The sequence below is a fragment of the Heteronotia binoei genome, chromosome 3 (assembly GCF_032191835.1).
Source record: "Heteronotia binoei isolate CCM8104 ecotype False Entrance Well chromosome 3, APGP_CSIRO_Hbin_v1, whole genome shotgun sequence".
In the NCBI taxonomy this organism is placed as follows: domain Eukaryota; kingdom Metazoa; phylum Chordata; class Lepidosauria; order Squamata; family Gekkonidae; genus Heteronotia; species Heteronotia binoei.
Window position 1 is genome coordinate 54,891,674 of NC_083225.1, and position 26,527 is coordinate 54,918,200.

Consider the following 26,527-nt stretch of genomic DNA (forward strand, 5'->3'; position numbering starts at 1 on the left):
TCAATTTTGTTTACCTTTACTGCAGGTGGTTCTTTTTCAGCTTTCCCTCCTTGTGCCTCTAGAGACAACTCTTCCAACTCCTTCAAGATATCATCTTCGCTACAATAAGAATTACATATTTTTAACGCATTGCTTACTTTCAGATAAAGCAGGAGTCTGACTGAATCCAGTGGCTAGAGATGTGCTGCCTGACCCTCTAGATCCCAACCCACTTTCTTCTTTTCATCTTCTTGGATCAGATGAATTGAAAGGAAGGACAGAAACTGGGTCAATGTAAAATACATTATCTTCTTTTTTGTGACCTTCTGGCTCTCCTCCTCCCCCTCACTTCAAGCTAAGAAACAGCCTGGAAAGACTAGAAACACAGGGACAGAGAGAGATGTGATACAGAGAAATCTATTATATGTGTGCCCTTGTTTCTCAAGTCCCCTACCTGAGAAAGGGTTTAAGGAGGGAGACAGAGTAGTATGCATGCTCTTGCATCTCTCCCCCTATTCCACAAAATTTCACAGAACAGAGAGTGGTCATTGTTTAACTTGCTGGAAGGCCATGGGGGAAGGCCTGTTTGGCCCACTAATAACACTAGTTGTCAAACAGGCAAATCCACATTCAGCCTAGGTCAAGCAGCAGAATGCTATGCATGCATTATCTCCAAAGTATAAAAACCCCATCCAAGACACTGGATTATCAAGGCAACAGTCTGTTTGGGGGAGTGAGAGCTGGATGTGAAAGATTAAATTTAGTCATGCATATACGTTACCCACATCCCACCCCTGAACAATCCCGGCTACCACTAACAATTTTACTGTGAAGTCACATATGGAGCTTTTCAGCCACAAAATCTCTTTGGGTTCATGTTTCTTCTTTCAGCAAGGCAGTACACTCAGAAACCTGCTCCCATGCACTATAGAGGGCTACAATGGACAAGCATACTAACTCATATTCTTGTTTTTTCTTTTCCTTTTTCTTTTTGCCTTTAGACTTCGAAGGCTCTTGTTCCTTGGCAGCACCTGCTCCCTCTATTTCGGCAGCAAGAGCATCAACGTCAATGTCATCCTTGGCACTAGAATGAAAGGTATCACCAATCATTTAAGGATCAATGGTGACAGCAGAAACAGTAACAATGAAACAGTCATTCTCATTTTAAAAGCTTAGCACACACTTTATCACGTTATTCTAACTGGGCTAACTTCCCACAGATCCATTCCTTTAATAGCAGCGCCTTCTCTCTTTTTGTGTCAGGGGAAGGTGCCACCATTAGAGGAACAGATCCACAGGATCCGATCTGTAATTAAATAACTTTGTAATGGAGACACACATTTGAGTTTGATTCTGTGCTTGCAGCAGCTCAGATCATTTTGCTTGGCTCCCAGGGCCAGAACTCCACCCAAGCAATCAAAGCGCTAGCAGCTCTGTGCGGGCAGCAATGCAGGAGAAGGCAAGCAGCATAATGTGTGGCCATAATCAGCTCCCACATGGCCAACATTCAAGTCCAAGACAAATCCATGAAATAGTGCTAGTGCTGCTGGGATGTGGCTTGCACCATTAGTGTGATTTGCAGGCACATCAGCATCTTCACAGGCAGACACCCCTTTTGGAAGGGACACTTCTGGCCCCCCAAAAGGTTGCTTATCCTGGTGATAAACAACAGCGAATATAATTTTTCTTAAATACCAGATGCCACAGCTTTGGTTAACCTTTATTTTAAAAGACTTGAGTTCATCGCCCTTGTCTGCAAGGTGAACCAATGTGCACCACCCTTAATTATTTTGATTTCACTACATTTTGATTACACTTCCCAAACAAATACTTAGAAGATATGTAACTATAGTTCAGGGGTGGCCAAACCACCGCTTGGGAGCCACATGTGGCTCTTTCACACATATTGTGTGGCTCTCAAAGCCCTCACTGCCCTGCCAACCAGCTCGAAAAAGGCATTTGTCTCTTTAAATCACTTCTCCAAGCCAAGCCAACTGGCAGCTTGGCAAATGCATCTAAAAGCTGATTTCTTTTCCCCTCCCCTCCCTCCCCCTTCGCATCTGTTTCCCTCCCTCCCTCCTTTCCATCCTTCCCGCTCTCAAACATCTGACATTCAAGTGGCTCTCAAACATCTGGTGTGTATTCTATGTGGCTCTTATGTTAAGCAAGTTTGGCTACCCCTGCTATAGCTCATTCACACAGAAAGCACTTTGTATATGAGATGGATAACTTATTCAGCACTAGAGATACCTGGAAATATTTATTTAAAATACTCATAAATCCAATTTAAACAGGGTACCATATAAAAGCTATAATATCCAACATGAGTCAGGGAATGCTAAATTCCAAAGGTCCTAACAATTGTCCTGAACCTGTAGCACTGCTGAAACTAAAGGAGATGCTAATCTGAATCACCCTCTGAAGAGGAGACTACTAGAACCCAAGGCTTTAAGTATAATAAAAGAGAAGGAAGCAAGACCACATATTAAATATTTGCAGGTTTAGCTGCATTATGTAAGGGGCAATTTTTTGTTGCCGTAATATAGTTGAAAGGTATCTTTCTTGGTGCCATATACGGCACTGAAATTACTTCCCTCACATGGGAAGTCCTGAAAGAGCCTTTTATAAATTAAAAGAGGTTATGTTGAGGGGTTTGGGGGTTTCTTTGCTTTCTACACATAACTGACCAACCATAGGTGTCTACAAAATTCATTTTTCTAAAGGAAACAAAAAAGATGCCCCAAAATTTTATCAAGTGTGCAAAGCACTTAGAGATCTATGATCCACTTAGAGATGTCAAGGTTGGGGGGGGCGGGGTAGGGTTGCCAGGTCTGAATCAAGAAATATCTGGGGACTCGGGGTGGAGCTAGGAGACTTTGGGGTGGAGAAAGGGTGTCACAAGCACGACTGAACTGCAAAAGGAGTTCTGGCAATCACATTTAAAGGGACTGCATGCCTTTTAAATGCCTTCCCTCCATTTGGAAATAATGATGGATAGGGGCACCTTCTTTGGGGCTCATAGAATTGGACCCTCCTGGTCCAATCTTTTTGAAACTTGGGGAGTGTTTTGCGGAGAGGCACTGGATGCTATGCTGAATATTTGATGCCTCTAACTCAAAAAACAGCTCCCCCCGCCTCGTCCCAGATACCTATGGATTGATTCTCCATTATAGTTACATGGTTTTACTAATTCAAAATGGCATTATGAAAATATTTATGTAAGGCAATCAGCAATATCAGACAATTCTCAAGCTTACTGTAAACATATACAACATTTTCAAACATTTATAGCTTAAATGCGAATCAGTTGGGTCAATAATTAATATGCTATATATTTTAATATAACACATTATTGAACAGTTCAGTGTTTTCAATGTTATAAAGTTTAATTTGATATCCAAATATGCTGGTAACCATACCTAGTGTGACTGTAAGAGAACATATTTATCCAAATAATACACTTTATTTTCTTCAGTAAAGAAACTGTTTTTACCTTCAACTTTTCTCCCTACCTCTCAAATGGCAAAATTAAGATACATGTACTAAGGTAGCATACAGTAGAGAAATCTACAACTCTTTCTCAAGTATTGGGTATATTTGCAGTTTTCCTTGTAGAAAACTAAGGGGTTTACATATAAATACACTGAACAATACAACTGAATAAACTAATTTATTGCCAAGGACCTGCCTACCTTAGGGACCGCCTCTCTCCATATATCCTCCAGACAGCACTGAGATCTAGTTCTCAAAATCTTCTAAAAATCCCTGGACCAAGGGAGGCCAAACTGAAAACAACGAGGAAGCAGGCCTTCTCAATAATGGCTCCCCATTGGTGGAATCAACTACCAGAGGAGGTGCGAGCCCTGCGGGACTTCAATCAGTTCCGCAGGGCTTGTAAAACTGTCCTTTTTCAACTGGCTTATAAAATGGAATCCTGAAAGTGACATCTAGCCATCTTTATATATATAAAGATGTCTCCATGTCTTGTGAGCTGCCCTGAGCCTGCCTCGGCGGGGAGGGCGGGATATAAATAAAAGTTTATTATTATTATTATTATTATTATTATTATTATTATTATTATTATTATTATTATTATTTTATGTTATTAAAGTGAAAAAAATAATCTTAGGGCTGACAGGAAACTAAGTACTGCAAACACTGCAGTTTCCCCAAAACTTCTGTTTTACGTTCCAAAAATGGAACCTTCCACTCCACCCATAACTTCAAAATTTCTAACAATTTTACAACTCTATACATAATACAGCACAGTGAAAGATATTTAATATGAGTTAATTAAACATCAACATTATTACAATGCATTATATCCCAATAATCTAAATTTAAAGCAATTGTGTTGAAATTCCTCTCTGTGTTTGATACGCAAAGGTATTTCAATGGCTGAGAAAACTTCAGCTGGAAATAAGCCACAGATAACCCTGAGGAAAGTTACTTGGTTAATCTATAACAGAACACAGCAAGTCTAAATGGGTTAAGGCAGTAACGTATGTAACCATAGAATATCAAACTGCTGCTACTTCTGAATGAGCCACTTGCAGACAATGGTTTATTTTGGGGGGTGGGGGTTAAAATCATTTTTACTATTAATGCCATAGTCTGAAATAAAACAACCAGTTCTGCAGGAATATCAACAAACAATATCAACTATCTGTTACAGTTAAACAAGTTAATGATAACAAAAAAAATCTGTGTTTAAGGAACCTATTGATGAGTACTACAGGACAAGATCTGAAGCATTTCAAGCAAAACACACACACCACCTACCTCAGCCCAGCCAGAGTCTGGAAGAGCGGCTGCGAGCTCTCTTACTTAATAGTGTCCTGCATGATTACAGCCTATTGAGTCAGAAAGCTGGGGAAACCACCTTGAGGGATGGGACAAGCCTTCAGCCTCAGGAAGACTTTTTTGCCAGGCTGCATAGGGCAGCAAACAGGGAACAGAACAGACACTCTTCTTTTGTTTGAACAAAAACAAAAAATTAATTTTCCCCCTTCTATTTAATCTATTTTTTCAAAATACAGAAAAATAGCACATAAGTCAGAACAAAAGCCTGCCTTTTACTGCTCTGCAGCTTTATCTTTTCCAAAAGTAGAGAAATGAGGAAATCATTTTTTTTCTGATGCAACACACTGCAACAATGAAAACCTTGTATTGATTTAGCCTTAGATCTAGATGAGTGGCTCCTGCTTTTTCCCTACACTTTCATCTCCAACAGGCACAACACTCTCCTCCCCTCGCTCCCACCCATTATCTTCTTTCTATACTTTCAGTTTGGGAATTGGGATAACCAAACGGGGACTCATGAGCTCTCTCTTCCCTCGCAAATGATCCCATTAGAATTGCAACTCCAGTTCTGAAAAATCCTGGAGAGAAAAAAAAATCCAAACTGTTTGCTCCCACCTGCCATTCTTCTTAATACACATTATAACCATCTGTTTAAGTAGTATATAAAAAACTTTCTGAAATGTTCAGTCGTTGTGCATTTTTCTAAACAAGTGTACAGACATAAAGCCAATCTTTAAATTGCTTAGGATAGCAACTAAGCCCCAAGCTACTGCACCTCCCAGCTATGTCAGAATAGCATGCCACTCCACACCAATGGTAACCAGAACACCCACATAACATTACACCAGCAAAAAAGCAAGCTGGTGTAAGTATTACCACCTCCCCCATACCATGGTCTCACTATGGGCTCTTTAAAAGAGAGCCAGTTTGGTGTAATGGTTAACTGTGTGGACTCTTATCTGGGAGAACTGGGTTTGATTCCCCACTCCTCCACTTACAGCTGCTGGAATGGCCTTGGGTTAGCCAAAGCTATTGCAGGAGTTGTCCTTGAAAGGGCAGCTGCTGTGAGAGCTCTCTCAGCCCCATCCACCTCATAGGGTGTCTGTTTGGGGGGGGGGGGAGATATAGGAGATTGTAAGCTGCTCTGAGTTTCTGATTCAGAGAGAAGGGTGGGGTATAAATCTGCAGTCGTCTTTAAAAGGTTGTTCCCCACAACTTCCATGTGATTACAGGGAATACAAATCAGAGCCAGGAATCCTGGACTCAGCTTGTTAAGGTCATAAAGTGCTGTTTAAGCCTTAGAAAAGACCCTCCTCCAGTTGGGAATGCAAGAACAATGAACACCACATACATAAGCAAGGTAGGGAAATCTCCTAGCTCAACCCTGCAATATATTCCCTTACCCCACATGGACCAGCTGTGTACTATTTCAACAAGCCGTCCTGCCTCAACCATTGCTAGCAGTGCTTTCCACACAGGGGGCAAGAGATACACCAGCATATTGAAGACCCGCCCCCACCCCCAGTCAAAAAAGTTGGCAGTTTCTGTACCTATCAGTATGATAGTGGGACAGTAAAACTCCCCACAAAGAGTGCAATCACATTTCTGGATGACTACCTGTGATGACACACCATCTCTAGACCTGAAACGAGAAGCCTAAATTTCACACCCAGGTGGTGGTGGAAAATGTTAACTCACAGCTGACTTATAGCAACCCCATATATTTACAACTCAAGACGTTCGGTAGAGGCTTGCCATTGCCTGCCTCTGCTTTGCCACCCTGGACTTCTTTGGTGGTCTCCCATCCAAACACTAACCAGGGGTCCCTAGGTTGGATGTGATCAGGATAGCCTGGGCCACCTGGGTCACGATAACACACCCTACAAACTTTTAAAGACACCCTTTTACTTTTTTTCTTGAGGCATTGGGGACCACGTAGTCTTCAAGTCCTCAATGAGGGCAATGCCTGGACTCAGGAAGCCACTCAGCATTCATTTGGCCTATTATGAGGGGATTATGTGCTTGAATGAATCACACAGAAGGCTTGATGGAAACAACTAAGAAACAGGCTTATTCCAGTGGTATTTGCAGCTTGGTGGTTCTCCTTTTCTCCAGTGCGCTTACTATTACAGTAACAAAAGTACCAGAGAGCTGGGGCTTGAATAAGATATAACAGTTACAAAGAAGGTTTCTTGTTTGATTGACCCAGACTTCACATGGAACAGAAAGGTTTAACTGTTTTTTATAGGAACAGCACTCAGACCCCAACTATCTTCATACCTGGAGCCCTTAACAGACTCCCAGCCTAACCAGACCTCTGAACCCTAGTTCCCCCACCAAAATCCAACCTCCCTCAATTCTCTCTGCCAAACTCTTTTTTCCTCTCTAGCATTCCAATCCACCATGTGAAAGTGACTGGCTTAGGCTCCTGAAGGGCAGAACTTAGAACCATCATGCTGCCACCCACTGCATTCCAACTATTGCTTCTGCTAACAAAACACTCATGACGTCTTTCACTTCGTAGTGTCAGACAGAGACACATGAAACAGCCACAGTGGAAACACCAGTCAGAGTTCAAATGCAACTCCTCATAAGGAATGGGTAAGAAGCTTGCACCTAACCATTCTACTGAGTAGCTGATAAACCTCTTGTTTAAGGTTTGGCTCCTTTGACATTGCAAACTTCTTAACAGATAGTTGTTTTACTAGAACTCCTGTACCTATCATGGACACAAAGTGAAATAACAGCTTCATGTAAGATTCTGTCTGTAAATACAGGTACAGGATTAAAGAGGTGAAAGCCCAAGAAAAAAAAAGGGGGGTACATTTTTTTTCCATTCCCCCACCAGAACTCCCCCCCCCCCAGTGAAAATATTACGAAATTTTGAGGAGGACTGGAGCGGGGGGACCTCCTACAAAATATTTTTCACCTTTTGGAATTTGCAAAAAGTGAGAACATTGAATGTGGTGCAGCAGTTTGCTGTTTCTCACCTTACCATTGGGTATATTTACAATTTTGCCTGAATAAACTAAATTATTTATACTTTTAAATCCTATAGATTTACTAATACATACAGCTTTATATACTGACTTGTAACTTATGCACTTTTCATTATTAAACCAGAAAAGTAGATTTGGAAACTGTATCGCATATATCTTTATTCTTCCCAATTTTTTCATTTGTTCCATGAAAATGGAGGGTACCCCCCATGGCTTTAAAAGTTCTTAAAATTCAATCTGTATAAAAGACTCTTATTAGATCAATGGAGTTAGCAATGCCATTAATTTAACTTGCTTGCAAAACTCCAATCCTGACGTTGTACAATAAATGTACAGATTACTTCACAGCTATGTCTGATAGATGTTCGTAGATTCCAACTGATTCCCCTGTTCATGACAATCTCAGTGATCTTCAGCATGGACTGCACCTTAGGAGACAGGGCAAAGTTGTGCTGTAGCATGGAGGAGGGACAAACAAGGATCACAAGGCATGTGTTATAAGCCATGAAGGCTACATATAGAGGTGGAGAGGAATTAATAAAGAATAGCAGCATGGTATGTTTCTCAGATGCAATGGAGGAATAGTGCATGAGAAATTGTTAAGCAAACGAGCTCAAATCTGGGGAACCTAATTAGCATGAACAAACTACCTCCAGTAACTGGGTCTGATGGTACAAGATCTCAGCTGTGCCTGTGGCTTCTTCCATAGCAGTCTGACAACTAGCCCCATTCAGAGTTTGGACTAACCAAATGCATAGTAAGCATGTGTTAGTCCTTTCTCTCTAGTCTTCCTTGCTCTTGATATATACAGTTGTTTTTCACACCAGTTTCAGTGGTGGGTCCCAACCACCCAGTGATATGCCTTTCTTCTGTGTGTCCAGCTGTGCACATGGTTAGAGGAATTATCTGCAGTGTAGTACAGACTTTTCCTTCCATTTTGCTGTGGATCAGCTTGTTGCAAGCATAAGCAAAAAAAGGGAGGAGGCAGGAATAAACCTGCAGCCAATACAGAAACCCAGCCAACCAGAAAAGGTTGAAGAACAAAGATCTAGATAAAAAAATAAAGTCCCGCCTCTGAAATCAATGCAACCTAAATAAATTATATCTCCTTTAATCAATGAACAATGCATAATCTGTCAAACATTCTTACTATAAACCATAAAAAACAATATGTCCCTTTAAATTTAAATATACAATCATTCTTTTGTAAAAGAAAAATACAATATATAGAATATCAAGAGTGCAGAAAAACTGTGAACATCTCATTGAACCATGTCCAGCAAGTAAATCTTCACAGACTTATTTCCAAGCATAATCATTTCACTGAATATCAGCAGGTAAAGTACATAGGATAAAACTAATTTGCAATTTCCATTTATTAGCAACTTAGTGGTAAAGATTCAAAACATTGTGTGTTTGTCTCAAGTCTCTAAAAACCCTGCTCACTGCTAACAGCTTATGTAACCCAAATCAAACAGGACATGGCCTGGGAAAATTCCATTGCAGAAACACGTTTGGTCTTTTACAGTTGACAATAGGAATGTTTCACAAATCATAGATATGTTATTCATTTATTAAAGGATGCTTACCTTATTTAGGTTTTACTGGTTTTTTAGGAACAGATTTTATTTTTATTTATATATTTGTTTATTGAACTTTTCTAGTTTAGCTCAGTTCCTTGCAAGTCAAAACATTTCCTCCTGGTGGGTTCCAAACACTCTCACTCCCATTTTTCACAGAGGTGCTTTTCTCAAATGAGCTACTGGGGGATAAGAGTGCTTTCTGCAAATGTTCCATCATGTATTGTTTTGTTGCTGCTATAGTGTCTGTCCCACCCCCACCCTTGCGTAGAACATTATTTCACACTGGGGTCTAAATCCTTGTGCTTGAGAGGCCTCAGGCTTTATGTGGGAGTTTCTTCTATCAGCTGAACCATGGAGGCATCTTTATGATATCACTGGAGAGACCATGACTCCTTCTCTATGTGTCCATCTGTCAAAATGAACTATGTATGCCACGAAGGTATTCAAACAGCGTCACATCAGCATACTCTGACGTGGCCATTTGCCAGGGGCTACAGCCGCTGTCCCCCTGTTCACACATCTCCTCTGCCACCTACCTGCATACCCTTCCCCCTGCATCTTACTTGCAAGCACTTCCCAACCTGTGCCCCTGGCTACCTGGGCTGCCCAGCATCACCAGGGAAGAACATGCAGGTGATGCAAGTGATTTCCCTTATGGTCACAGCAGCATGCATACCACCCACCACTGTTGAGGAAAGGGCATGAAGGTGGCTATAAGTGTGGTAGATGGAAGGGGTCATAAGCAGTCAATGGAAGATCACAAAGGCAGGTGCAGGAAGGTTGGTTTGGGGGAGAGCCTAGTAGTAGCGAATGAAGATGTAGTGTCCGTCCGCCCTCCCCCCCACCCGTGTAGAACATTATTTTACACTGGGGCCTGAACCTTTTGAACACACTCTGCCAAGGGTCTCTCAAAATCTGGAACTGACCCTCATTCAAACCCCCTATCTGCAGAATTTTCAGGAGTGTGGTAGATATTGGGTTCCCACTGCATCCCTCAAAGGAAAGACACAGTGTTCCTGATGTTCCTCCACTGCTGGGGGCAGCAAAGTGTTAATAACTAGAACTTAGCAGGATACTACCCATGTTTTAATTTAAAGTTTAGAATGGGTTTGTGAAGTTAGCTCCCAGTATTCACAACACCAATTCTGATTAGATGTCAGTAAGCCAGTATGATGTACGTAAGCCTGGAATGTTGGGCTAGGTTCAGTCCATCTGAAAGGAAAGGAAAGGCCCCCTGTGCAAGTACCAGTTGTTTCCGACTCTGGGGTGATGTTGCTTTCACAACATTTTCACAGCAGACTTTTTTTACGGGGTGGTTTGCCTTCCCAGGTCATCTACACTTTCTCCCCAGCAAGCTGGGTACTCATTTTACTAACCTCAGAAGAATGGAAGGTTGAGTCAACTTCAAGCCAGCTACCTGAAAACCCAGCTACTGCTAGGGATCGAACTCAGGTTGTGAGCAGAGAGTACTGCAGCTTTAACACTCTGTGCCATCTGGAAGAGCCAGGTTCAAATTCCCACAGTGCCATGGAAGTTCATTGGGTGACCTGAGGCTAGTCACTCAGCTTCCCAGCATGTCATTGCAAGAAAGTAAACATCTGCCTTTCTCCTTCTGCATAATGTGAAAGAAAACAGGCAGCAACTGAAAACACAAGCACATATGTACATGCATGCCTGTGTACACTATCAACTGGTACCTTTGAAAAGGTTAAAACTTTAATTTACACAAATCTTCCATTGTTTTGTAGATCTAAGATCTACAGATTGAGTCTGGAATCTTTGGCACATGACTTCAAGAAAGACAGTACCAATATGAAATTTAAACCACTTTTGTCCCTGGCCTGGAGCCAGGTGAACCAGTGATCTGACTCAGTAAAAGGCAGGTTCATATGTATACACTATATAATGACAAAAGAACTGCATATTGTGATAGTTCTCAATATAAAAATGCATTAACTCCACTACAGATTACTTTGTTCCACTGCTGAACATTTTCTCTCATGACTATTTCTATACTATTGCTTATAAATAATACAATCTTCCCTTTTGTTTAGAAAATAATTTCAAACTTTTACTTTATATTTAGTGTCTACTAGCAAAAGATATCCTTAGCACTACAGAGTGAATTAGTTCCATCTGTAACATTGAGTATATTTAATAACGTTTGAATAAAAGTCAAATAATGTATATTTCATAAATGTTCATGATACCATGGTCTTATATATGAGAAATAAGGAAATAGAGTATATGTTTCATTCCCCATTCCATCTTTTCCCCGTAAAAATAACCTGTTTGGTATTAAGGTATCATTGTGACAGGACAGAAACAGCATGTTATCCACAGGTTACTTGAAAAATCTAAGTATTCTAGTTCACCTATTTGCCTATCCTATTTAGGCATCTAACATTTCTTCCTCCATTTTTAACCTCTTCCCATTCTCTCTCACACACATACACAACATACCACATTACCAGAGCTCCTATACGGAATCCTGCCATCAGAGATCAGAACTCTGATAATTTGTCTCAAAGCTCAGAGTAGTTTAAATCAAAGCCAGAAATTTTGTAACCTAGTGAATAAAGCCCCACTAATATCTATTATAACCCACCCAGTTAACAAATTCCAGAGGGATCACTGAGTTTATCCGCTGCAGCAAAAACAAAAAGCATCTCAATGCACCATTTAGCAGATATATCCGATGATGTGTACACCAGACCACAAAAACACAGTAGATCATTAAGATAACGCAGGACTTATTCCCTGCCTCAAGCTCACTGTAACTCCCCACCTTCAAATACTGACATTTCAGAAAGTCAGGTGCCTCTGCATTGAACAGCTGTTAATAATAACTAGCAACCATGATGAAAAAGATATTTCAGACCATGAACTTTCCCCAGCACAGATATCACATGAGGATTTAACATGACATGCAGATTACTCTCTCTACACGTGCATGCAAAGGCCTTTCCATAAACCCGACCCCTCGGCTCCAAACCGCCCACTTTTCTGTGCAACCTGGAACCTCTGCGCTCTTAGCAGCGGAAGCGCCGCCGCCTGGGATTTGTCAAGAGTTAAATGCTTGGTGCTCCCAACTGGAAAAGCAACTCTGGCTGAGCATGAAAGCACTTATTACCGACCCGTCTGGGGCGGGAGCGCACAAATACATCCCTTGAAATAATGGCCGGAACGATCTCTACCGAGGCTTCTTAATCGAACCATCCAGGGATTGGCAACCTGGGACCCGGGGGGGGGGGGGGCTCTCAGTTTCTGGAGGAGTGTCTCGCCATAGAGGTGAAAGGAAACAGCACTTCCGAGGGCTCCTTGTCCCCCGCCCCACCATCACACACGAGGGTGGTCTGAAGGGGAACAGCCCCCACCCAGGAACGATGGAGAGCAGAGGCTAGACAGAAGCCTCCCAAAGAGAGTCGCCGCCTCCATTGCCCCCCCTCCCCGGTTAACGAATAAGGGCAGGAAAAGCCGACCTGGGGACGGCAGAAAAGCCTGACTCAGCGGAAGGGAAGGGAAGAAGGAGGTCCAGAGCCTGCACACACCACCACCCCCGCTCCCTCGTGGCCAAGCCCGCCCCTGCTGCGGCTACCTGTCCTCGCTCTTGTTTTTCTGCTTCTTGCCCATGGCTGCTCACAACCGTCTCTCGCTTTGCGCAGGGCCCGGCCAGCCACATCCACACGCGCCTGGGCACATAGAGGGAGAGGGCCAATGCGAGCCCTCTAGCAGCCGTCACCGCCGCGCGCAGGCGCCCTACGCCTTTCCCTGGCAGACCGACCCGGCGCACGGCCAGCATAGAACGCCAAAGCGCATGCGAGGAAGGAAATAAGCGGAAGTCCTAGCGGCCGTGAGGAACGCTACGTGGTTGAGGATGGCGCCTCCTCTGGTCGGAGAGGAGAAGAGCAGCTGCGAAGGAGGCTCGCTCTTTGGGCAAGTTCTGAAAGGCGTAAATATAAAAATAGACAGCTCGGGTGTCTCGCTGTGGCATGACTTAACAGAATGTAATCCCACCATCGGCATTTCTGCACTAGAGCCCACTTCTTCAGATACAATGTGATGTTTGATGGGATGCCCACATTATTACTCTTTATAATTAAGAAACCTAATGCCAGCCTCTTGCCTTCAAGGGCACATCAGTCTCCAATTCTGATATATTTATATCCTTATGATGTTGTTCCCTTCCACACACAGTTGAACCCTAACAGGTGATAGCCATATAACTAAGCTCATTATTCCTTTAATCTGTTAAAACCATCTTCGTTATTCTGTAGTTGATTTACTGTCCACATTCTATATGTAAGTTTATTTGTTTCCATTCCATTCTGTCTGAGGAAGTGTGCTTGCACACAGAAGATCACACCCTGAATAAAACTCCATTGGACTCTTAACTTTGTTCTACTGCTCCAGACCAACACAGCTACCCACCTGGATCTAACCTACCTGTGTAAGCCTATGGTGGAATCTCGTTAAGTCTTTAAGACGCTACGAGACTTGTTTTTATTTTTATTAGGAGAGATTATTAAACTACTACAAGCAAGGTTAAATGGAACCAATTAAGTAAATGGGAATTAATCACTTAGCAAAAGTGAAAAGACAACCACCAATGTGTTTCATCCTGGTGCCTTTTTTCTCAGAGTATCGTGCCAAGTCTGGCTTTCCTTCTCTTCACTGGACACGCATCAACAGAGCCCAGGAAGGAGGTATCAGCTTTAATGTGCAGTAGCAGATAGTGTCCATTCCAAAACACCTGCCTCTATCACGGGTTGATGTTTGACTTGAAACCTCCCAATATTCTGTGATTGGCAATCAGCACCCATGGCTGTAATTCTGTGGTGGAGTCCACTCAATGTTCTCAAAATTCCCAAAGGGCTCAGAGGTTCAACAGGGTTGGGGATCCTTATCTATAGTTTGTCCTCTGCTCTACAGCTATCATTTGCTCTTTTCATTGTAACACTGGCCCTTCTCACCACAGTGAAATTCTTTAGGGTATAGATAGGCCTTACATTACCTCGAAGATAAAAGACTGCACATTTGTATGTACTAACCATAATGTAATACAGAAGAACAAAAGAAACTTTTAAATACATTTAGGAAAGTTTAAATTCAAATTTAGTTTTCATAAAGATGAACAGATAGTAAAAGTAAGTAGAAGGAAGCCAGTGTGAGGTAGAAATTACAGTGTTGGAGTAGGATCTGGGAAACCCAGCTTCTAATCTCTTATCTTTCAGGGAAGCTTGTTGGGTGAATTTGGGCCAGCCACAGGGTTGTTTGGAGTTTAAAATGGAGCAGAAAAAAATTATGTAAGCCATTTTGGGGAGAAAGAATGGATCTCCACTGGAGAGAAAGGCTGGTATAAAAGAAGGCCTGGAAAGTCCTGATAGCCCTGGAAATTTTTGCAACAAGTGAAGGAAGCAAATGAAAATTCAGTAGCTTGAGAGAAAATGACACAAGTATTACCAACAGGTCTTTTAAAAACACATTATGATAGTGATGCAGGATTTAGCATAATTATGTCATCTTACATTACATGCACACTCCCTTCTTAGTGCAAAAATGCATCTGTAGTCATTTCTTCCCCACCTTATTAACTTTCATTTACTCATGGGGTTGTTTAGGTTTCAGTTAAAAAAAACAGTATTCTAGAAATGTGTATTACCGTATGTGCTGGCATCTCAGTCCTGACTTATGGCCACCCTACAAATTAATGACCTCCAAAATGTCCTACTGGTAACAGCCGTGCTCAGATCTTTCAAATGAAGGCTATGGCTTTCCCTACTGAGTCATTCCTGGGAGTAAGTCCTCCTAAATAAAATTGTTTTTATGAGTAGACTCTTTAGGGTTGCCCTCTTAATGCAAGCCCATGAATCAGCAAAGATGTTAAACTAGTTTATTCATATTAATATCAAACCTAGGCTGCAGCTATTGACTTTGAGTTAAAAGGTTGCAACTCTGTATAGGAACACAATGTTACATTTGGGTGTAAATTCTACTGAATTCCATTAATGTCATATGTGTGCTTAATTTCATACCCACTTCCCACAGATAAATGCTGTAATGAGGTTTGCAATGTATTTCTTAAGGTATAAAAGCTTGACTGCAAGTAATTTAACATAAAATTTATCATCATAAACAGATAATCTATACAAACTGCCCAATTCCCCCCGCAGGTGTGTATATAATTCCAGTGTTAATTACTGAGACTTAAAAGAATTTTTTTTACCAGAACGATGAATTAGAGGATCTATAAACAGACGGAAGCTGCAATCCTAAAAACATTTTCCTGGGAATAAGCCCCATTGAATAAAATGGGACATACTTCTGAATATAACCTATTTAGCATTGTGCTTCCCAATACCCCCATCATAAACATGTTTAGTTAAAAGTAAATCCCGCGATCCACTGGGTTTTCTGCCTAACGAAAGGCATCAGCTTTCCTCGCCCACATAGTTCAAAAGACAGAGCGGTGCGCTGTGGGCGTTGTAGTTTCTGGGAGAACCTACGCCACGAAAATCACGACCGAGTGACGGCAGCCGTCACAGAGGCTACAGTCATTCACCGTCTCAGTCTTCATTGATATTTCGAGTCCACCAATGTACTGGTTTCCCATTCTAAATCCCAATGCCAAGCATGCAGACCATAGATGTGCCTCAGGATAGATAGAGCGGCGCCAGTCTGTCCCATAGAGAATCATGGTTTTCATTTTTTACCAAACTTTCAGGTCATTTTCGGTGACGTACTGCGTTCTGGCGTGCCGTCTACTCGCAGCCGACTTACGGCGACCCAGCAATGGGGCTTCCAAGACAAGTGAAACTCTGAGGCGGTGCGCCATTGCCTTCCTCTTCAGACTCTTCTATATAGCCTACCTTGCGCTTGAGCAGAATCATTATCCACAAAAGGCCTCCCTGTCCAAACACAGCACACACCCCCTGCAGTTACTATGACTACGAACCGTCATCGGATGGGATGGGCAGGGAGCGTGAGATGAAAAAAAAAATCTGTACGCAAGCGCAGTAAAGGTCTCTGACGTCTAATGGCTGCGTCAAAAGTAGAATGACTTCTTGCTACGTCACACCCGCTGAGACTCAGACGGTGTCCTGGTCTGGGGGGTGGGGAAAGTCCAGTTAGCCCGTGAGGCAAGTGCGGGGCCCTCGATCTGCCTTCGTGAAAGAAGCCGGAGGGTGATATTGACTAAAGGGGAGTCTCTGGGCCCTGAAGGGAGCGTCTTGCGCCTCTCGTGGTAAGTATCTGGCTTTAGTGGCGGGGCGGCAGGAAGAAAAGGGTGCGTTCCGCGGTGCCTGGACCCGCGAGGAGTGCGGTTTAGGACCCGGGTCCTTTCTCTGAGCTTCTTGGTTGTCATGTCATGCTGGCAGGACTTGAATTTCTTACGTAGATTTCTTCTGAAGACGCCCGAGTGGGTGGGTGTGTCCAGGGGTGTCGAACTCATTTGTTATGAGGGCAGAATCTGACATAAATGAGACCTTGTCAGGCCGAGCCATGTGTGTACCTATTTGTGACTAGGTAGCAGAGATATAAACTTTATAAAGGACACAGACAAACACAAAGGTTTTTTTAAAAAAAACCTCTTAAAACATCCTTAAAATATTAGGACTTGTTGGTCTTAAAGGTGCTTTCTTTGTCTTTCTCCCATGGGATCCAAGAAACTGAGCAAAGGAAGCTCTGGTTCTTTCTTTCCTTCCTTCCCCAGGGGACCAGAAGGGGAAGAAGCCTCAACCAATAGAAGGAAGAGAGACTTGGCTCAGTAGCTCTGCTGTAAATATTGTAAATACTGGAACCAGATTCAATTACCCATATTCTTCTCCATTGCCCTGTTTTCTGTAAGATTCGCCAACAACTTATTGATCCTGTTATTTCTAACCTCTCTGGCCCTCTGAAAAGAATTACCCAGTATTTACTTGCTGAAAAATCTGCCAGTTTGACTGCAATAGTGGCTGAGTATTTGGCTATTGTACTGTATAAGGTTTACTATATATCTAGGAAAAGGCTATGAGTATTTGATTAATTCTGTTTTGAATATTTTTTCTCTCAGTGACATTGTCTTAATTGCTTCTTTCACTTTAGATCCTGTTTGTATTTTTATTATGCCATTAAAGGTCTTGAGCTTGTCTTGACTTGGTTCAGTAGGTCTGCTGTGCAATTGGGACAGCCTAGCAAAGCAAGCTCTTCCTCCCCAAGAGAGGAGCCTCAGCCAATGGAGAAAATAGAGGTTTTGCTCTGCAGCTCCTGTGAGATTGAACAAGCAAGCTGTGATGCAGAAGGAAGCTAGAGAGAAGAAGCAGATGACAGCCAGTTGATCAGGGGCCTGATAGGAGCCCTCTGAGGACCTGATTCGGCCCCCGGGCCACATGTTTGACACCCCTGATGTACACAGTAACCTTGCAAGTCACTACTAGGAGCATTGCAGTGTCTCATGTGGTCAGTTGGCAAGTGATTGTTCATTTCCACACTGGCTAATATTGTCATTTCCTGTTAATATTATTTTATGCTGGTTGATTTTAATATACTTTGAAGGGTGCAGCGCTGCTTCGGTTGGCTGGTTAAATCAACTAATATTTCTTTAATGAGGACAGCCCTAGTGACCGTCGATATGGAAAGAGAGTATTCAAGACAGGAGGACTGGTCTTATATATGACTTTGAAATTGTGCATGTTCAGGGGTCATTTTGTAGAAAAATAGGTGGTGGAGCTCATCCAGGGATTGTTATGCAGCTGCATCTACTATTCAATGGACAAAGTGGGGAAGAGAAGGGGGAACCATCAGAAATGTTCAGGAGCCATGCTCCTGTGAGCTCCTGCTGAATTCAAGGCCTGTGCATGCTTAACAGTCTTTCAGTGTCTTATGAGTTTCCATGGGAATGTAGGTAGGATCACTTTCATTTCCCAGCAGGCTAAATACCCTGCAAGGACTGAGAGTAAAACATGCCTTGGGAATCTTTGTAATGTGATTGGATCATTCAACAGCAGTCCATGGAGGGGCTCTATAGAAACAAGAAGCTTAAATTCCACTTTAGTCATTTTGTCTTGAGGTCACAAACATATAATTGATAACTTCTACAAAAAATTGTTTCAAGAAGAAATTCATTCATGAGGCTACCAGAAAATAAAAAAGCAGTTCTAAATATAGCTTCTGACAACAGTGTTGTGTGCCAGAGAACTCTTCCCTGATTTCACAACTGATCAGTCAGGAGAAAATAGATACTAGTGAAAAAGGAGAAAATAGTACTAGTAAAAAAGGCAAACTCTGTGTTAGGGATTATTAGGAAAGAGACTGAGAATAAAACAGCCAATATTTTAATGCCCCTGTATAGATTTGTGGTGTGGCCTCATTTACTGTATACACTTCTGGTCTGTGTATCTCAAAAAGGACATTGCAGAGCTGGTAAAAGTACAGATGAGGGCAACCAAGAAGATTAGGGAATGGGAGCACCTTCCCTATGATGAAAGGCTGAAGAATCTAGGACTTTTCAGTTTAGAAAAGAGATGACTAAGGGCAGGGCCGGCTCGCCCACTAGGCAAACTAGAAGGGGGGTGCCGAACTGGGCACCCCCCTATGCCCAAGACAAATGTCTTAAGTTTGTCTCTCCTCCTGCCACTTCTACCATCTGCCCCCTCCCTTCCACAGCGTAGCACCGCAATCGCCCCCCCCCCCCCCCGATCAGAGGAGCGCCGCAACAAGGCTTGGCCCTACCCGCTTTGACAGGGCCTGGGCTTCTTCTAAGTTCTTTGAAGAGCGCGCTGGAAGAGGTTCACTCCCCCCTCACTTCCAGTTCCGAAAGTGAGGAGAGAAAAGCCTCCTCCAGCATGCTCTATCGAAGTAGGTAGGGCTGAGCCTCATCGAGGCACTCCTCTGATCGCACCGGAGAGGGGCGGGTGATGGAGCACAGTGCCACATTGCGGCACTGTGGAGGGCAGGCGGCAGTGGGGGGGGCAGGCATGGAGCCTGCCTGGGGCGCCATGTGCCCTAGGGCCAGCACTGACTCAGGGCAGACATGATAGAGGTTTATAAAATTATGCATGGGGTGGAGGGAGTGACAAAAAGAAATTTTTCTTCCTCTCCCAAAATATTAGAACTCAAGGCCATCTAGTGAAGTTGATGGGCAGTAGGTTTAGGACAAACAAAAAGAAATTCTACTTTACACAGAGAGTGATTGAAATGTGGAATTTGCTGCCAGAGGATGTAGTGATGTCCACAGGAATAACCAGCTTTAGAAAATTTTTGCAAAGTCTCTCCAAACAATTGTGTCAGATTCAAGAATCATCATATCCTCTTTAGATCTCTTCCTATTGGTAGCATTCAGCTTTAATAATTCATCAAAAGCTTTCAGATCGGAGTGGAGGGGTTCTGGGAGGGGGCTAGTATAGAATCTTCAAAACTCGGTGGTGTTGGCACATTTAGTAAAGGGAAAAACCTATTGGCAAAAGCTGCTGAAAATGTTCTTCTTACTCTGCTTTGCAGCTGGCACTTTCCTTCATAAGGAACAGCCCCCCCTTATTATTGATCTATTTCCAAAGACTAGCCTATGTGAAACCAAATAAATAAAGTAAAAAAATCTGTAGTAAAGGGGTTAAAATTAATAGAACTTGTAAAATACAGGATGCTATTAAGTTAAAATATGGTTCTAATAAAAACTCCAGATTAAAACCAAGATAATCCCTAATGGGGAGCAGAATATAAAATATATGCTGTTAAAATATAATGATAAAATACTGACAAAATAGCTATAAAATTAAAACTAAAATTCAAGTTACAGCTTTGAGATACTTATAACAAAGTGGCTGGGATAAAGCTAAATAGATAAGACAACTAGAATAAAATGAGAGTATTAACACATTTGCTCCGTAGAAGCATAAACCCAGAACATAACTGCCTATATAAGGGTAATTTTATAACAAATAAAACAACAAAAACAAATCAGACACATAAAACAGCATAACACAAATCACTGCCTCTGCCACAACTCAGGTTAAATTAAATCAAATAGAACAGAATATGAACTAGAAAAGAGGGGGGGACAGAAAAGAGGAGAGACTGACTTTCAAGTCAATTTTATTTTTTTTTCAGGTTTATTGTGTTTGCTGCTTACATAGGGGGGAATGGCTGCTGATACTTCTGTTGAAATGTTTTCAAAAGTTCTGGAGACTCAAATGCTTCAGACAGCCAATGCTATAGAACAACAACTTGATGAAAACCTTGAAAAACTTGATCAGATGGATGAAGATGAATTGGAACTCCTAAAACAAAGAAGGCTTGAAGCACTGAAGAAAGGCCAGCAACAGAAACAGGTAACTTTTTTTGTAGCAATACAATCCTATATATGTTTTAAATCTTACTCAATCCCAAACACCTTTATTTGAAAAAAAAAACCTTATAAACAGCTTATGTGCAAATAAGTGTTATAGGATGACCTTTATGCTGTAGATCTATGCATAGATAGTTGTTTGTAAGCTCTGTGGAACTCAGTGGGGCTTACTGCCAAGTAAACATTCATAGGATCTGTGGTTGACCATTATGCTACACCAGTTTGTTAAAGCCTGTGACTTTGCTTTAAGGTGTGTGGAGGCTTGAATAGTTTTTTGGTAAACTGTTCTAGAGTTACTTTTTTGGTCTTTCATTAGAAATCTGATTTATTTTCAAGAGTATGACTTTAGATCTGCAGGCATTTTTTTGCACTCACATACCATTGCAAAATGCCCCTGGAAATTCTGTTTCTGCATGATTATAATAGTATCAAAACTGGGGATTTTCTTTCTAATGATGCAGGAATCTGGTTCACATAGGGTCCTCTGATTATTAAAACAAGTCTGAAACTTGAACATGAATGGTATGAAGTGTACTTCCAGAACAGTTAAGACATTTCCATGCTATCCAGAACCCTGAAATGTAGTAAATATGTAGCCCGAGGCAATTACTAGAAGAGTCTGAAAGCAAAATATCTCTTTATAGTTTTTTTTCAAAATGAATGATATGTACATCCCAGAATAATCAAGCATCAAATGAGGGAGGTAACATTGGTTATGTCTTCCACCCAATAATTACTAGGAAAGTATGAAACATTTATATATATTTAGATATAACAGAAGAAATACATGCAAAAGTACTTGATAGCTGTTCATGCTTTTAGAATGCAACCTTTGTCTGTTAGTTAAAACAATCATTTTCTATTATCCAATTTAATTTAAACATTTTTATACTATTACTGCTCTTTCACAGAATGGGTAAAGAAGCTGATGTTAGAAAACCTGATGAAGAATAAATTATTCAAGGCTTTGATCAGTTAATGTATACCTTCAGTGCTAGAAACTTGCTTTTAATACTATGAAACTGGGAGTTTTTTGATTCAATGCCAAGTTAGTATTAGTAATTACAAATGAATAACCATTTATGAGGCAATTATACATGTTTCTGATCTTAGACAGCACAATAAATAAGAATTTAATGGTAACAATCCTCTTTTATCACAATCAGGAATGGCTTTCAAAAGGACATGGGGAATATAGGGAAATCCCCAGTGAAAGAGATTTTTTTCAAGAAGTGAAAGAGAGTAAAAATGTGGTTTGCCACTTCTATAGAGATACGACTTTCAGGTATAGTAAATTTCTTACAAGATTTCTAATACAAAAAAATTATTAAACAGGTACTGAAGAACTCAAGTGCAGAAATTTCATCTGCCTGGATCTGCTAAATCCAGTTCTCTTATTAAGTATTCTTTCTGTTAATCGCTGAATCTCTTAATCAGATATCTTCCCAGTTGTGTGAATGGGAAGGGTCCTGTTTGCTAATCTTTCCCTAATGCTCTGGGAATACAGAATTCTTGGAGGGCAAACTATGCTCTCTTGAGTCTGGTTCAGTATGCTTAACAGAAAAATGTGCTGTTGAATTAGTGACCTTTTCCCTAGGATGTGTATAAGATATTAATGCTACAGTGCTTTCAATGGTTAAGAATGCAAAATAGCAATCATAGCTATAATATGAGACTTTAACATAGTGTCATAAGGGCAACTAGCTGTGTATTTTTTAAAAACTTTTTAAACTGTGTAGATCAATATCTGAAATACTGTATGTAACCTAGATGTGGCTGGTGAATATTTATAGGTAATTTTGTTCTTCAGGTCCACTTCCTGTATATTTTGTTTATTAGCTTTCTAGAGTTAAGGTTAAAGAAAATGATAAACTTGATGAAAATACCATTTTGCATTAAACATTTGATCCTAGGAACCTGAGCCCTATAATAACTTTAACTTTTTGTAGTATGGCTTCAGCAGTCTCTGTATGCTGACTTGTAATTCCCTGACAACATATAAATATATAGACATGTAACATATTTGATCTAAAAAGCAAAATGATTTATCAGATTTCTTCACTGCAGAATGTTTGAATCATCTTTGTTTTGTTTCTTCAGATGCTTAATATTAGACAAGCATTTAACAGCATTGGCAAAAAAGCACATTGAAACCAAGTTTATCAAATTAAATGCTGAAAAATCCCCATTTCTGTGTGAGAGACTTCACATCAAAGTAATCCCCACACTAGCTCTTGTAAAAGATGGGAAAACCCAGGATTATGTGGTTGGCTTCACTGATCTGGGGAACACAGATGATTTTACCACAGAGACCTTAGAATGGAGATTAGGCTGTGCAAATATAATCAACTACAGGTAAACAGAATACTTTTAAATTTTTTAGTTGCTTTACTAGTATTTGTAGAAAGTTTCTGTTTTTCATGCAGGGGGTAAGATAATGAAAACACACTGCATGGGTTCCTTTGGTTGCCTTTCTTATTTTGCTGAAAAACATTTTTTACTCTGAACTCCACACCATGCTGTTGAAATATATTCCCTTTGAAGTAAAAGGCTCTTCCTGCCTTTCTTCTTTATGAAAATACAATGAGTTGGGGAGGGATGTTCCTGGCTAGGTGATGTTCTCTTAGGCCAAACCTGTAACTCATAAAGATGGTACTCTTCCAGGGCTCTTAGCAGTGGTACACTGATGGAGGAGTCAGGTGTGTCCCTTCTGCTGTGTTCATGACAGGGCTGCTTCTCAGCCTCAGGCAGCCATACTTCAGGAGAAAGTAGTTTTGCCAGACTTGCCCTATAAACAGTTTCTTAAGACAAACCACTGCTGCTTCAAGGATTTTAAAAAATAATGCTTTCAATGGTTTGTATAGTGTTTGAAGGTACTTTTGTATAGTGTTTGAAGGTACTTTTTTCCCCCCCTTTCCAGTGGCAACTTGATGGACCCCCCTTTCCAGAGCCAAAAGAAGTTTGGAACCAGTTTCACAAAGCTGGATAAGAAAATGATAAGATCAAAGGCATATGATTCAGATTCTGATGAAGATTAGATGACCTGATAATTAAAAAATATTTGTAAATCATCTTTTCCTTTAAGCTTGATACATTTCTAGGAATGTTTTTTATAAAATTCTTTGTTTTTAGGACATTTGCACATAAAACTCATTTTCTAAACAATTTTATACAACTCATGAGAAGAAATTGTAAATATTTTTTTTCCTTCCTGGAAGGTCATTTCTAGGTTGAAAAAAATCTGAGCCCTTTTGAAATAGTTCTTGGGTGGATAACTTTCCATGTTTGTTAGTTTGAAGTAGTTCTGCAGAATGCATATTAGTACTTTATACCACTTAAAACCACTATAATAAAGAATTCCACTTGTTAGGAATTGATGAAGAATGCATCAAGAATGGTTTATAAAATTATTCCAGAAGCAATGCATTAACAAAATCATTGCTTGTTTCTCAGTGCCATGAGCATGGCAGTGCCTAACTTAACTACATTGCACAGCATATTATCAATCTGTCTTAGCTGCTCTTTAATTAAAATGGCTACAGAATGCATACTTGCATGCTACAGCTAAATCAGCAGGTTAATAGTTCATGGCAAAAATTAAATAGAAACATACCTTACTATCAGGATTATTAATATAATTATGTAGTTTGGTGAATAGGTTGTTGAATGAAGAGTCCATCTGCAGAACCTTCCTCTCCTGGTATACTCACAGAAGAACACTATATTCAGGGGGAAAGAATCTTTTGGTCTGAAAGATATCTGGCTGTCCTCAACCTGAGCCAGGGCCTTTTCAGTTGTGGCACCAGCCTAGTGGAACTCTGCCTAATTAAACCTGTGCCTTGCAGGACCTAGTGCAGTTCTGCAGGGCTTGTAAGGCAGAAATGTTCTGCCAGGCCTATGGTTGAGGATAGCAATGGTTTCCATTGAGCCTGACTTTCTCCTCTCTTCTCCTTCCCCAAAGGGTAAGGACAAAATTTTTCCTTTAAATTCCATTTGTATGAGTCACAGAATTGTTTAATATTATTTTTATTCTGATCAGTAAATGCTGTGATCAGTGAACAACCATCCTGAGCCCTGAGGTGGTCTATAAATCAAATAAATAAATTAGGGAGAATTCAGAATCTCGGTAGGGTTTTTACCTCACCTTTCACTACCCAAAGGAGTCTCAGAGCGGCTTACAATCCCCTTCCCTTCCTTTCCCACAACAGATACCCTGTGAGGTAGGTGGGGCTGAGAGAGCTCTAACAGAACTGCTCTTGAGCAGAACAGCTTTGAGAGAACTTGTGGCTGACCCAAGATCACATCAGTACATGCATGTGGAGTAGTGAGAAATCAAACTCTATTCTTCCAGATAAGAATCCATGAACTTAACCACTACGCCATCTGGTAACAACATAATTGATCTGTTCTTCAGTAGTAGGCATATACCTTCCATAAGAATCCCTATTTTTGTAATGTTAAAGGCCCCTTGAGGATTTCATATTGTAACTTGATGTAATTTCCCTTCTCTCAGATGGCCATTAGATCCTGAGTATTGAAAGCCCCTTGGGAAGCAAAGGAGACTCTGCCAGATCAGCAGTGTGTGCAAGTGCTGTAAAATAGTGAGCCATCGTTTCATATCTCTTAGTGATGCAAATACAGAGCTAACCAAAATTAAAACAATAAACTGACAAAGACAAGCAAGCTTTATATTCAGACGATTGGGGCAAAGGAAGAGAAGAGAAAAGTGGGGGTAGGAATAGGGGTATTCCATTGGGTACGGTATGGTTGAGCTTCTATGTCCCATCAAAGTCTGAGCCCACAGCTTGCCTCAGAAGGTGTAGAACCAATTTGGTTCTTCAACTTAGTGGATCAGCAATATTTTTCTCCTAACTTAAGACTGATTCTTTCCTATGTTCATGTAATTCAAAATAAAAATTATTTGAATTCTAATGCCAAAGTGTCTGTCATCAAAAATAACTATTGCCCTTGAGCTGCTCTATTCCTTAACACAGCAGTTACCAAATATTGAGACAGCTTTCTAGTATTCTGTGAAGGGGGCTGAAGTAGGTTGCCATGTCAAATCAGAGTTGGAAGGGACCTCCAGGGTCATCTAGTCCAACCCCCTGCACAATGCAGGAAACTCACAAAATGTATTCTTTGCCTTAGGCATTTTGGAATAGAAAGGCCCTATATAATGCTGATCAGAACTCTACTACTTTACTAGGTGTAATTTTTTTAAAAAAGAAATGTTGAGTGGGAATTTTGCCGCAACTTCTCTACTAGGGCGAGACACTATTGAGATCATCCGATGCCTGTACAGTTGGATCCCCAGAATGTTCCTATAAGGCCAGAGTCTAAACCTTCCTCAATGAGGCATTGAAGCATTTGGTTTCAGATCTGTAAGTTATCTACTAGCACCAATGCTGGACAGTTGATTTCATCTTCAGTCTCTGCCTTAGATGCAGGTCTAGTATGCTAAAGGTTGGCTGGCCTCTAAAAATGACAACAGGCCTGTATAATCTAACCCAATATGGTTGCAAATAACCATTGCATAGATTCATACCAAACTACAAAACCACAATTAATAAATTTTAAAAAAAATTACTTGCATAAAAATCTAGTCCTATGATGGTACTGCAGCAGGGGGATGGAGGTCCCATTTACCTTGCACATGGGACCGGTTTTCCCAGGATGCTTCAGTGTGAGAACCCTATCATATGGAAGCCTGGTTGGTACAATTTCTGCCCTTCAAAAGAACTGAAAGCTCAGATGGAGTGGATACACTCACACAAGCTACTATCTGCACACTTTATGTAAACTATACGAGGTACAATTTTTTTGTATAAAATGATGGAAGG

The 26,527-nt window shown here is 41.0% G+C and overlaps 2 protein-coding genes across 3 annotated transcripts in view; one reads left to right on the plus strand and one right to left on the minus strand.

Moving 5' to 3' along the window:
* EIF5B (eukaryotic translation initiation factor 5B) overlaps positions 1–13,237 on the minus strand; it is a 41,646-nt gene extending 28,409 nt beyond the window's left edge. For both annotated transcript variants that reach the window (XM_060233835.1, XM_060233834.1), the window contains exons 1-3: positions 12,963–13,237; positions 938–1,063; positions 15–99 (exon numbers count right to left, since the gene is read on the minus strand). In XM_060233835.1, coding sequence (XP_060089818.1) covers positions 15–99; positions 938–1,063; positions 12,963–12,997 — 246 coding nt within the window. In that variant the 5' untranslated portion in view covers positions 12,998–13,237. The remainder of the gene's footprint in view (positions 1–14; positions 100–937; positions 1,064–12,962) is intronic.
* Positions 13,238–15,477: 2,240 nt separating this feature from the next.
* Positions 15,478–24,075, plus strand: TXNDC9 (thioredoxin domain containing 9). Its single transcript, XM_060233836.1, has 5 exons — positions 15,478–16,607; positions 20,450–20,670; positions 21,854–21,972; positions 22,788–23,042; positions 23,608–24,075. The coding sequence occupies exons 2-5, from the start codon at positions 20,482–20,484 to the stop codon at positions 23,723–23,725; spliced, it is 681 nt and encodes a 226-aa protein (XP_060089819.1). The 5' UTR covers positions 15,478–16,607; positions 20,450–20,481; the 3' UTR covers positions 23,726–24,075.
* The last annotated feature ends 2,452 nt before the right edge of the window (positions 24,076–26,527 follow it).